Source organism: Perissodus microlepis, chromosome 8 (assembly GCF_051167445.1).
Source record: "Perissodus microlepis isolate ML-2025 ecotype Zambia chromosome 8, ASM5116744v1, whole genome shotgun sequence".
Lineage (NCBI taxonomy): Eukaryota > Metazoa > Chordata > Actinopteri > Cichliformes > Cichlidae > Perissodus > Perissodus microlepis.
The window spans coordinates 29,755,140-29,769,082 of NC_140468.1; the positions used below are offsets into that span (position 1 = coordinate 29,755,140).

General features: G+C 40.9%; 1 protein-coding gene across 1 annotated transcript; it reads left to right on the forward strand.

Annotated features, from left to right (window-relative positions):
- The first annotated feature begins 3,578 nt into the window (after positions 1 to 3,578).
- LOC146382195 (rab3 GTPase-activating protein catalytic subunit-like) lies at positions 3,579 to 7,531 on the forward strand. Its single transcript, XM_084936859.1, has 3 exons — positions 3,579 to 3,658; positions 3,956 to 4,058; positions 7,089 to 7,531. The coding sequence occupies exons 1-3, from the start codon at positions 3,579 to 3,581 to the stop codon at positions 7,155 to 7,157; spliced, it is 252 nt and encodes an 83-aa protein (XP_084792985.1). The 3' UTR covers positions 7,158 to 7,531.
- The last annotated feature ends 6,412 nt before the right edge of the window (positions 7,532 to 13,943 follow it).

A 13,943-nucleotide genomic window follows, 5' to 3' on the forward strand; every position in this document is an offset into this window, starting at 1 on the left:
AAATGAAGGAAAACGCTGCTAGGAACATGCCAAAGCAGCAGGTGGCGCTATATTCCTAACCGTGCAGAAAGGTTGGCCAATCAGAAGTCTAGAAGCCTCGGTGGGAAATAGTAAACAAGGATGGGGCATAGAAGCAGAACCGAGTCGTATGTGTGGAGGGACAGTAACTGTGTGTGTATATGTAAGCATTTAAACACTGCAGAGAGTACAAGTAACAGTATTGTAGAAATTCATTTCCCGAAACAATAACGTGGCGCACAGTGTGACGTCAAAAAAGGCGCACACCTTTGACGCTGCGTTTTCCCCGTTTTTCTCGTCCACACGTAAATGCAAAAACGGAGTTTTCAAAAAATATCCACCCTGGCCGGAGTTTTTAAAAATCTCCGTTTTCAGTGACCGAAAACGGCGTTTACGTGTGGACGGAAGGTGCAAACGCATAGAAAAATCTGCGTTTTCAAAAATACCCGGTACGTGTGGACGTAGCCTCAGTGGATGTTTAAAGACTATGGGCGTGAATTTGAAATGCAGCACGTCTGCCTATCAGCTGAAAATATTAAAGCCAGAACTTATTTACAGCATCAATGTTGGGCCTGCTCCAAAATTTGAACGCATGTGTTTCGTCTTCTTGAGTCATTAATCATAAATTTCTTAATTTGTAGAGGCACAAAAATGTAAATTGTCTGCTTGATTATCAGTCTAGCTCTACTCATCATTGTTGAGTCATTTTTTTATTTTCTGTTTGTGCTACTTTTGAAGGAACATTTGGCTTGTTTATAATTTGCAAGAGGAAATGCGTTTGTATTTACATCCATCTAACAGTGCAGGAGAGGCAGCAGGTAGGTATCCTGTCCAAAGATTCTTTACAATTTTACACTGAGAAACATTCTTAAAATATTTGACCCGTATGAAGTAGTATCTTTTTCAACTGTTTAAATAAGTCGTGTCTGAAGTATGTTCCACATCGTTCACTTGTGAATCACAACATTTAGGAAAATATGGCCCATTCATAACAACCTGGGAGGTTGAGCTTAAAATTATTAACCAATTAAAACAAAGAAAAAACAACGTGGTGCACAAACTCTTGAGATGTCACAGAGCACATGGTGTGCATGATTGTGTTGGCATTAATAAATAACAACTTAATAAAGACGTGACACACTTAATTTCTTATGAAGCATGAAGACAGAGCGACCTTTATCCAGAAGTGGAAATTATGCTTGTGGCCTAAACCTCAAAAATCTTCGAGTGCGTGAGGCTGTGTGTCAGTAAAGGGGGACTTGCACTTAGGGACAGAGATGTAACGCGTTACTGTAATCGGATTACCTTTTTCAAGTAACGAGTAAAGTAAGGGATTACTATTGCAAAAACGGTAATTAGATTACCGTTACTTTCCCGTAGGAACGCTGCGTTACTGCGTTACTAAAACCGTGATTTTTTTGCGAGAATGTCTCATGACAGTGAGGTAAGCGAGTGCGACGTTCGTCACAACAGCTGTGTGCAGATCAACAATGCATCATATATCAAGTGCAGGAGAGAGTATGAGCGTGCAGCGTTTAAAGCGTGGAAGTACTGACCTTACTTTGAGTTTAATTCCATAAAAAGTGACAAAAACATTAGTGTCCGTTGTGCGTGGGAAGAAAACTTCTGTTTACACCGAAAAAAACCCTAAACAAGCTCCGAGTGCGCAACGACATAATGGGAAATTCACAGAGAAACTCGCGGATTCTTCCACTGACCGCTGCGCCACACTTGCACCAGAGCACACCTCCGCCTACCCTACTCCTGCTTTACAGGTGAAAATAGAGCAACAGGACCGCTAGTCTTTGATTTTATTTATTTTCTGCTGCGTTTTACTTGCATCTATTTGAAAGACTGAGTGTAAACACACAAAATATTTTTATTTTATGTGCTGGAATGTGCAGAAAATAAGTTTAAATGTTAAACTAATTTCTTCCAGTCAGAGAATGGTGCATATAATTTAATTTTTGCTTGATGCATAAAGTTAAAAGATTAAAACTAATGAAACAAGTTTTAAAAAGAGACTTTTGCATTTGATTACATTTTGTATGATGGATTATGCAGAAAAAGTAGAATTGGGCTGAAAGATCTATCGCTTTATCACCTATTCAGGTTGTAAATCGTGTTTTTAAAAAGTAACTAAGTAACTAAGTAATTAATTACTTTTGAAAATAAGTAATCAGTAAAGTAACGGGATTACTTTTTTGGGGAAGTAATCGGTAATTAGTTACTGATTACTTTTTTCAAGTAACTTGACCAACACTGCTTAGGGATGGGTACCGGTATCCGGTGCCATGATGGCACCGGTTCTGACATAAACGGTAGTAACCAGACCGAAAAGCAGCGCACATTTCGGTGCTTTTTTTTTTCCTGAGCTGTAGTGATGTGTCGGTCGCGAACGAAATGGCTCTTAGAGCCGACTCTTTGACGTGAACGACGCGAGCCGGCTCCTTATCGTGAGCCGTTTGTTTTTGTTTTTTTCTTTCCCTCACCCTCTCTCTCCTTCACTCAGCATGCAAAGCCTTGTGGTTTACACTGGGCGGGGGGGCGGTAGTTACACTCAGTAGCACAGGAACAGAGCGGGAGGGAGAGAGAGAGAAAGGGCCAGGGACAACAACGTCACATTAGAAAGGTATAGTAATCATCCACAACTATTTTCAGTTGCACATGATAAAGCATTCAGAAAGTTTATTCATGCAGGTCCATATGACAGAGAATGTGCATGTTCATTTTGTTTTCATATTTTAATTTATATTTAATTGTGTTGTGGTTTGCAGTGTTTTGTGTTGTTTCACTTTAAATTTGTAAAAGGAAAAAGCTGAAAATTTAAATAGTTAAAAGTTGAACTGTGAATAGTTGATTTTTGTATTATATGATTTATTTATTACATTTTATGTGGAGTGAATAAATAAAAGTATATTTACGGTGGCCCCTAGAGACAAAACACAAACTCCAAAACACGTAAAAACTCCAAAACATGTAAAAACACGTACAAACTCAGAAGCACATAAAAACTCAAAACACGTACAAAAGACAACAGAAGTGCTCCAGGATGATAGGGGCAGTGTTGAACTTTTGTTACCTAGTGGCTACACAAGCCAGCAAGTACCAACGACTGGATTTGGTGTGTGGTAATAACAGGTAAATGAACATGTTTTTTTATTATTATTTGACTATATATGAATGCGTGTGTATAAACACACAAACAATACACATATGCTTTCATGCTTTCAATTGTGTAATTTAAGTGATCTAGGTAGCTCTGTTTTGGAAGTTCAGTTCATGCTAGAAATGTGTTTTGGAGTTTGTACGTGTTTTGTCTCTAGGAGCCACCGCATATATTTATATATAAACATATATAAATAAAACCACTTTTTTTTACATTAGTAATTCCTTTTGTGCATAATTTTATATTATTGTTAATAATAAATTAATTAAAGCAACAAAACAACCTGAAGAGCCTGTGTGCTTCACAGCAAAATATGCAAACTCAGCAGCCTGCAACAAGTGCTTTAAGGTGATACTGTGATACTGTCAAAGGAGGTAACTCCTCGAATCTGATGAAACACCTGGCGACGCTCAAGGCCAAGTTCTCCATTCCTGAGGACGACAGCGGAGAGGCTGCTGATGAACTGAAGAAGTGAGTCGCAGAGTTTGAGCTGCGCTCACTGACAGCTTTGTTTGTGCTGTTGGTAACATGTAACCGTCTTCACCGTCACTATAGATAGTTTGTCAGTAACAGGTTGTCACGATGAATCTGTTAACGTTTCACAAAGACGGCGTCTGAAGGATCACAGTCAGTTCACACGTTTCTTTCTCGCTCATGTTGTTGGTCTTATTTTATAGTTTTGGTGTCTTCAGGTTTTACATGTTCTTATTTAAGTGTTTTGTTTTGTGGGAATATTGTAACATTTTCCACATTGTGTGTTGTCTCTAGGTTTGTGAGCTCCCTGCTGGAGGAACCAGAGGTGGTAGTGACAGGAGCAGGCCAGGGCCTGGCTGGCAGTATAATCCACAGACTCTTCATCAGTGCTCAGAGGGTAACTTTCACTCTGCCTCCGTGTCCTTCCCACGTCTTGCTGTCAGTTTCATGTATACAGTCATGTATTTGTCATCTATAGAGACATCTTTAGAGGTACACACACACACCAGTCAACCACTTATTCAATATCAGCATCAAGAATAGGTCGGTGTCCCGGTCCTAGAACAAGACATGAAGTCAGCGCTGTTTTATTTATATATATTCATGTAGATGAAACTGGAAGGACGTGGTCAGCACTGATGTAAAGACGCGGTGTTTTCTGTCAGTGTCAGGAGAGTCTGCTCTATTGTAACGTTGTTTCTTCCTGAAACACACAATTGCTGCTGCTGTGAAGCACGTTCAGAGCTATAAGAACCAGTCTGTTTAACTATCAATGAAAAATGAAGAATTATCAGTTTGATTGTGTGACAATTCTGCAGGAACAAAGTTGTGCAGCTCTCTCCACAGTGGAGCAGATCTCCTTCCTGTCTTTGACGCTTCTTTTTCTCTTTCTGCAGTAACAACTATTAATGTGCATTTGTATATGTTTACAGTGTTAGCAGAAACAAAGCTTTGGTGGTCGTGACTCCAGAGATGGAGCAGAGTATCTAATCGAATCATTGGTTTGTTCTTTAAGCCTTAAAAGTGTCCATGTGCTCCACACTGGATCCCAGATTGACTCTGATGCATCGACTGGAACATGAATCCAAAATCCTGCTCCTCACATTCAAGGTCTTAAATAATCAGGCCCCATCTTATCTTAATGACCTTGTAGTACCATATCACCCTATCAGAGCACTTCGCTCTCACACTGCAGGCCTACTTGTTGTTCCTAGAGTATTTAAAAGTAGAATGGGAGGCAGAGCCTTCAGTTTTCAGGCCCCTCTTCTGTGGAACCAGCTTCCAGTTTGGATTCAGGAGACAGACAAAACTTTCCTCTTTGATAAAGCACATAGTTAGGGCTGGATCAGGAACCTTAATTAGTCTGCAATAGACCCTGTGCACGAGAAAATGCTAACTTCCTGTTTTAAGATCGGATGCAGGGTTGTACATTTCCGGTAGCTTTACTTTGCGGTCAATTGCTGCTGCAAAGATGGACTCCAAAATCATGTCCAAAATATGAAAACAGAAAGATCGCGTTAAGTTACAAAGAGCAGAAGGTGGGAACACTCACCACTGCTGTGTCATAAAAAAAATCTAATGATCAGTTTTGACGTTTGAAGCGTGCAGATCGATTGGTGGTTTACATCACTCGACACAAGCAGAACTGCATTACAGAATCAGAAGCACATCTCTGTATAGTGACAGTTCTTATGATTTAAACAGGCAGATGTTCAGCATTCAAACTACAGGTGAACAATAGTCAAAGGTTTCCCTGCTAGTCAAGTACACACCTGCACAGCATGTCAACAAACCGTGGTAAGGGTCTCTATGCATGAGTATTTACGAAGGGTATGTTGTGACGTACCTTCAAAATGACAGCGGTCCCTCGCTATAACGCGGCCTCGCTGTTTCGCAGATTTTTTTTGTGCAAGTTTGCATGCTTTTTTTTTTTTTTGCGCACAGCGCTTTGTGTTCTGCGTCCTGATTGGCTGCAGACTATTGTTGATCTCCTCCGTGCCGTCTCTCCTGTACAGTACAGAATTGCTGATTCATTGATTCATTAATGATTCATTGATGTTGAATTATCTCTCAGCTGCTCTGTTCTCATGTGCTGGACCTGAAAACACGGTTTGATCTTTGGTGTCTGTAATACTGGACTTATTTGTCTACGAAGGTTTGAACTTTGAGAGTTTAAACAAGAGAGAAACGTGTGAAAATGTTCATGTCTGTCTGAGTGTATAAAGCGTGTAGTGAGGGGTTTTACCTTAAAACATCTATAATAATTGTAAAAAATAAAGTTGGCTACTTCAGATTTCACCAATCGCAGGTTATTTTTAGAACGTAACTCCCGCGATAAACGAGGGAGCGCTGTATACAAATACTGAGAAGGATAAAATTTGAATCCTGTCTCTCTCTGAGGCGCGGGGGGAAAAAATATCGACAAGTCGATCAACATCATCTACAGATACATTCGACATCTCGAGAAATGTAAATCGCCACTTGATTCGTCCATTTGGTTGAAAAACCCGACCGTGAACAAGGAGCGAATATCACACCGGAAACTAAGCGCTATGCGCCGGAAGTAGCATATGCTAAGGCGCACAGGTCTAAGTTATAGGTCTAAGTTCCCCATGATGCACTGGGTGTTTCTTCTTCACTCAACATGTGTTAGTAGACCTCTCTGCATTCAGTCCGTCTGCCCCTCATCTATCGATGGATGTTTGTTAGAGGCTTTGGTTCCCACTGTGGCTCACAGACGGTCACCTAATGTTTCCCTGTGTAACTGCAGGGTCTTTGCCTTATAACATAGAAGCAGCTTGAGGTAACTGTTGTTGTGATGCTGTGTGTGTGTAATAAAGCTCCCTTACTGACAGTGGGTCACCACAGCTTGTAGCTCCATGTATTTGATGTGGCACGTTTGCCCTCGCTGACACAACCTTAAAGGGATTTGTGTGTATGAATAAAGTTTATTGTTCATACAGTTCATTGCCGTATGTCTGTGAAAGGCTGAATGAGGGTTGTAGCTCCCTCAGCAGCTGTGGAGCGATGGAGATGTGGTTGGTTAAACGCTGCTTTAGTTTACACTACAAACCACACTCACCTGTTTACACTCCTTTTGTGTTACAACCACCTTGTTACACTCAAACACCAGATGATGCATCTGAGCCAACTAAGGATTCACTGAGACTGAAGAAGCTCGAGATCATAAGAATTTGAGGCTCAGCTGATACAGTATCATAGGAGAATCCAACCATTGTATGTCAAGAGACTATAGGCAGCACAAGCTCCATCTGTTAATGCATGAGGAACGACGTGGTTCAGAGCGTTGCCTCCTGCAGCTGGTGACATGTTCAGATTTCAGCTCTGTCGGTTAGAAAGTCTGTTTTTGTTTTTCATCTGTGTGTTGCTCTTTCATCCTTTTGTTCTTCCTGTTTCTTGCATCAAGCTGGCTGACTTCACCACTGATGAGGTAACCATGAGCAGTAAGCCTCGTGTCGCTCACAGTTACATTTAACATAGTGCGATAAACACACTCAGTCATTATAAGGTACATCCTCTCTAAAGGTTCACAGACAAACAGGATAATAAAAATAATCTGGTTCTTTGCAGCGTCCTCAGATGAACAACACACGACATTATTACACGTCTCAGTATTTGTTACACTGAACACAAATATAAACACTTTTGTTTCCATGAGCTGAACCGGATCCTGACTGGTTTTGCGACATGTGTGTCATTGTGCTACACATGTACGGCATATTTCAGAGTGGCCTTTTATTGTGGGCAGTCTCAGACACACCTGTGCAATATTCATGCTGTCTAATCAGCACCTTGACATGCCACACCTGTGAGGTGGGATGGATCATCTCAGCTAACGAGAAGTTCTCACTAACAGACAGATTTGTGAACAGTGTTTGCGAGCAATGTTCCCTGTAATGTTTCATGTGTCTGAGCGAACACACAAACTCCCTGAGCGTCCCTTGGACCACTGTGAGCAACAGCAGACGTGTGCACTGTGGTCACGCCAGCATCCAAGTTACATGTTTATTAAAATAATCAAATTACAGCATTTACATTTATGTTAGACTACTTTTAATTAACTGCTTTAGCCCACTTACAATGAGAATTAAAACAATCTTGTTCATGACCTGTGCAGTATGTTAACACTATTGGAAGTAAAAATAACTTGAACTTCAATTTTGAAAACACAACTTTCTTTAAATAAAACTCTGACTTGTATTATGAGTCTGTGGTCTGGGAGAGAGTCTGTAACTCTGTCTGCAAGTACAGTAAATAATGACCAATGTTGGGCAGTTAATTATATAGTTACTTCTTCAAAAAAGTAACTGAGTTATGCAAACAAAGTTTTTTGCAGCCGTTTACCTAAAAATGCAGCCAAGGTGTTTTTTAAATAAACATTTCAAACTATTTACAGAACAATCAGCTGTTCTGCATCAAATCTGATGCCACACAAATTATTTGTGCCGCTCCAAAAAATAATTTCTGTCCACTATGAGATGAAGGAGAACAACAGCCTGATACCTGCAGGCCTGACAGCAGCAGATGTATCACTGCTGTAACACCTGTAACATTCAGCAGTCGCCTCATTGTTCTGACACACACAACAACACTATTGACTACACTACACACTAACTACACACTAACTACACAAGATTTGTGCTAAACTTGGCAATCGCATCTCAAACACGCCGTCACTCCTAAAACTTCCCCCTTCCTAAACAACTAAATGCCATGTTGCCATATCATTTTTTGATTGGTCGACATGGTGCATTTTTCCACCAATAGGAAAGGCTGGTGGGGGTTTGTTTTGATTGTGTTTTTGCTCACAGGCTTTCGAGCGTTTTCCTTATAAAACGCCGTTTTTACCGTTTCTTCCCGCAGTAAATATAAACAACGACAGTATTCAGGAAGAAAACCAAACATTGCAGATATTTTTATCATAACTCTGGTTTTACGTGGCCGATCAACACAATTTAAAAACTGGTATAAAGTCCACACTTTTCCCGTCAGTTGTTCCGTCTGTCCTGCTCACATCTCCAATGGTTGTACACGTCGTCATTAACATGGCTTCACTCCACATCAGCCGCTTTGCTAAAACGCCAGTGTCGGCACATAAGGACGCTGTCATAGCCTGTCAACGATGTTGATTAGCTGCGTATATACGAATGTGAATCGCGTGATTGGCTGGACTATGGGATAAGGTGGCCTCGTTCTAATCCCATACGGGAGCAGCCAGTCACTCACTGACTAACACTGCAGAACAGAATTGCTAAAGTTTTCATTTTAATTTCAATTCAGGTGATTTTTTTTTTTTTTTTGTGCGCAACGCAGATTTTCTGTGCAGAGACCGTGCCAGCAGTGCGCAATTGTGCACGCGCGCAGCTTAGAGGGAACATTGCTTGCGAGTGTCGGGTCTTTTGTGTTTGTAGAAAATGTTTCATATCTTTTTATTTATTAACCTTTATTTAACCAGGAAGATCCCATTGAGATTAAAAACCTCTTTTTCAAGGGAGACCTGGCCAAGATAGGCAGCAGCAGATGTCTCACAGTTACAGAAATTACTCAAACACAGGCAGCAACAACACACATGCACAATAAGTGAAAGAATACAAATAAAATAAAAAATAAAATTCAAATAAAAATAAAAAAGTCAGTTAAAATGACAATCAATCTAATTGAAACAGTTGCATGTTATGGACTTGGCCTCAAGGATTCGTAGTTTAGATTTAAAAGCACTTAATGAAATGAATTCAGTCATTTTCCTTCTGCAGTTTGTTCCAAGCCGAGGGTGCTAAATGGACAAAAGCTCTTTTACCAAGTTCAGTTCGGGCAAATGGAACAGAAAGCAACAAGTAGCCATGCGGACGAAGAGAATACCGACCAGCATGTTTCATTACAAGCAGGGAACATATATAAGAAGGCAGCAACCAAAGTATCGCCTTATATATAAAACTGTATAAATGAGAGTTCCTCCGACTTACCAAAGCAGGCCATCCTACCTGAGAGTATAACTCACAGTGGTGAGTCTGAAATTTACGGTTAGTGATGAACCTCAGAGAAGCACGATACACAGAATCAACCATTCGAAGACATTGAGCAGAAGCATTCATATATAGAATATCACCATAATCCAGCACAGGCAAGAATGTTGCAGCAACAAGCCGCTTCTTTGTATTAAAAGAGAAACACAACTTATTTTGAAAATAAAATCTCAGTTTTAACTTCAGGTTTTTCACAAGATTCTCTACATGTGGTTTGAAGGTAAGCGAGTCATCAATTAAGATTCCCAGATATTTATAGGTGTGAACCAACTCTATTTTATTACCTTCAAGAGTGGTTACTGATGGGATTGTTTGGGCTTGTCTCCTTGATTTAGAAAACAACATGAGCTTTGTTTTGTCTGCATTGAGAACAAGTTTAAGCTGAAGTAATGAGTGCTGGACAGCAGAAAAGGCTTTCTGCAAGGAGTCAATGGCTTGGACAAGAGTTGAACCACAGGTGTAAATAACTGTATCATCAGCATAGAAGTGCAAGTTTGCATTTGGCACATTTAGACTAAGATTGTTTACGTAAATGATAAATAGAAGGGGACCTAATACAGAACCCTGTGGCACTCCGTTGTGCACTGTAACAAAGTCAGAACATAGACCGTCAGATTTAATGCACTGAGTCCTGTTACTGAGGTAGTTTGAGAACCATCCACTGCTCTCTCAGAGAGTCCTGACTGGAAGAGTCTAAGTTTTAAAATACAGTGATCAACAGTGTCAAATGCTTTTGACAAATCAATAAAAAGGGATGCACAGTGTTGTTTTTTATCAAGTGCAATAGTAATATCATTTACCACTCTAATTGCAGCTGTGATAGTACTGTGATTCTTCCTAAAGCCTGATTGATATTCAGATAAAATGGCATTGGTGTGTAAAAACTCCTTTAACTGCTCACACACAAGAGCTTCAAGAACTTTGGCCAGCACAGATAGATTAGATATTGGTCTGTAATTAGTTAACACTGCTGGGTCACCCCCTTTTAATAGAGGAACAACTAAAGCTGATTTCCATACTGAGGGAATTTTATTCGTATCCAGTGTGAGGTTGATAAGTGTTGTGAGAGGCTCTGCCACAAAATCAGCTGCCAGTTTCAAGAAGTAAGGATCTAGTAAGTCTGGCCCTGGAGATTTTCTAGGATCTGACAGTTTAAGAGCTTTACAGACCTCCTGCACAGAGAAAGGAACAAAGTTAAATGGCTGACCAGTGTACACCGGAAGGTTTGTGCCAGATTTTACAGAGACTGGGTTCAGAGAGTCAAACAAAGAGCCAGAAGATATAAAGTGCTTGTTAAAGCAATTCATAATCTCCTTCCTATCATAAACAGGAACAGAATCCATAAAACATCTTTGAGTTCAGCTCATGGAAAACAGGAGCAAAAACAAAAGTGTTGCGTTTATATTTTTGTTCAGTGTAAATGATAAAACATCAGGTTTGACCCAGAATACAGTTTGATCCACATGGTGGCGCTGTGAAAAGTGCGCGCTGTACTGGTGTCACCAGTGTCCCCAGCCCACAGACCAGTGCTGCCACTAATCGAGTTTCATTAGCAGCATCTAAATGCTGTTTAAAGGCGGACTTCATCTGTCACACAGGAGCAGTTTGGCTTCGCTTTGCTTAAATAATGACCTGGTGTATTTCTGTATACACACCTGCTAAGGATCAGGTGACTTTTATAATAAAAGGTTAATACGTAAAACCTTAAAAATAAAAAGGGCTGTTTTTAGCAGTATTTAGGCTGCAGTCTGTGTATTATGTCCATGATATTCTACATTACAGTAAAAACAGTAATTATATAAAGAACAGATGGATCAGGATCCTGTCTGTGTCTTTACTATGATCTCAGCTGATAATGAGGCTTAAAAGAGACATGTTTGAACTTTTGCATTGATCAGACAAATAAGCCTGCATGTTTGCATGAGCTTTACCTTTAACTGTAAAACATGAAGCCTTTATTATTAAAAAAACAAACCCTTTTGGTGTCATACAGGTAAGAAAGCAGCGAAGCGTTTTTCTCTCTAACAGACGTTTCATCTGTTTTCTCTGCCGTTGCTCTGATGGGACCTGCAGGGTGTTTTTGGTGACGTGGAGGTTTGCACAGTTGCTGCCTGTGGTGTGTGTAGAAATGTTCATGTTCTAGTCCCACTGTGAAGCACATAGACGTGTCCTGACTTCCTGTCTGTCCCACACTCTGTTGTCTCTGTTTGTTGCTGCCAACAGTACAAATCATCTTTGCAGATTTTACTGGATTAACAAAAACATGTTTACTGAAAGACTTATTCAGTAAACATGTTACACTGAGACTGAAAAAGAGATCCCTGTTCACGCTCATAGAAAACGAGCCTCTGTTTTACTTTATTGAAATCATTTCTAATCACAGACAGGATCAGCAGCGTGCAGCTGCAGTGAGGTGTTAGTAGAGGAGCTGTGTTTGTGAGCTGTAGTCTGGATCAGGTCTCTGTGGGAGACACGGTAACAGTACTTCTGAATATCCACGTGTCGACCTCACACAGCACATTTCTTCAGAATCGGTTGCTGTTTGCTAACATTTGACCTTTGCCCTTTTAGGCTGCCCTTCTGGCGCCCGTCGATGAGGACTTGGGATCTGACAAGAAGCAAACTGGGGGAAGCGGCAGAGTACCAGACTTCCCTCCTCCAGCAGGCCGGGAGATCTTGTTGCGCACCTGTGTGCCGCGACCAGCAGCGTACTCCAAGGCGCTGCCTCAGCGGCTCTTCTGTGTCCTGATGAGGGAGGAGTTTAGGTTGGCCGGAGCCTTTTCCACAGACACGTCCTTCTTTTAAGTCCTGTGAACAATTCACACCTTGAATAAAGATAAGTGAAGGACACAGGATGGAGACTTTCACATGTATGAACGTGGCCATGGAGTAAGATCATAGAAATACACTTCTTCATTTGTTTGCTTTATTTGTAAGAACGGTGCAATATTTCAGCATCTACGGCTCGCCCAAGCTTAAAAGCAGGAAGCAGTATATTACTGGCATTGATTAAGAAGCATTCATGGCTTTGTCTGGAAATATGTGAAACTAAATCCTTCTGTGTATTCATAAATCTGCAGCTTCCTGCAGCTGTGATAAAACAGTTTCACACTAAAACCTTCATTTTACCTACAAAGCTTCTCTTGATGCCTTTTTAAGGAAATGAAATTTGTCGTTAGGATGGAGTTCCCCATCCTGCACTCACCACACGCTAACACAACCTTCTCAACTCTGATATTTAGTAGATTATATTTCAGTTGCAGGGATTGGTCCTGATGGTAAACATGAGAGTCGGTGAGGACTTCATGGGTCGTTTCAGCTGAGCTCCATCCTCCAGCATGTCCTGCTGCTGCTGCTGGATTAACACACAGCTGTTTGTTTGCATCCAACCAGAACCAGACCGTGCAGTTCTTATGCCTGTTCATAACCTGATTGTTCAAACATGAAGCTCTTTGACGTTGTATAAAAACTGAAACGACACTTTACAGCTGACTGTGATGTTTTAAATCGAGCTGGTTCCACGAGGCCGTCGGCGCGGCCGACAGCATGAGGGGAAAATTGGTTTTGTAATATTTTCTTTGTTTTGTTAAGGGTGTATCCATCCCATAATACAGACACTTTTAACGACAGGGCGTTTTCTGATTTGCTTTCAGTGTTCATTTGATTTGTTACTAGAGCAGCAGTCAGTGCTTTACAGTTCGTTCACTGTCGTCTTGTTTCCTCCCTCGTCCCGCTGACCACCCCACACGCCGCCTCCTGTTGAAGGCTAACGTGAGTCCTTCCACCCACAGCTGCAGCGCACACGCAGGATTTTTGATTTGGGGAATGTTCTCTGTAATATTGTAGAGCTGATGGCGACTGCTGTTGTTGGCACTGTAAAACAATAAAGCTGAATTGAACTAAAGTGAATAATTTGAAAATGACTCAGTGTTTTATCAGCGACACGTTACCACAGCCTTTTAAGATCACTGAACCTGTTACTTCAAAAAACAACATGTAATGTTGAAGGGGACAAAGAGTTAGTTCATGTTTGACACTGATGTTAATCAAAACTTCTAAGCTCCAGGTTGAATAAAACAGCATTAGGTGTGTGATTTCACTCTGCTCCACACACCTGCGTGCTCCAATCAGAGACACCAGAGGAACAGGTGATGAATGTGATGGGGAAGTATACGCAGGTGTGACACGGGCCCATACAGAGCCGTGGGAATTACACGACATTATTACTGTTGATATAT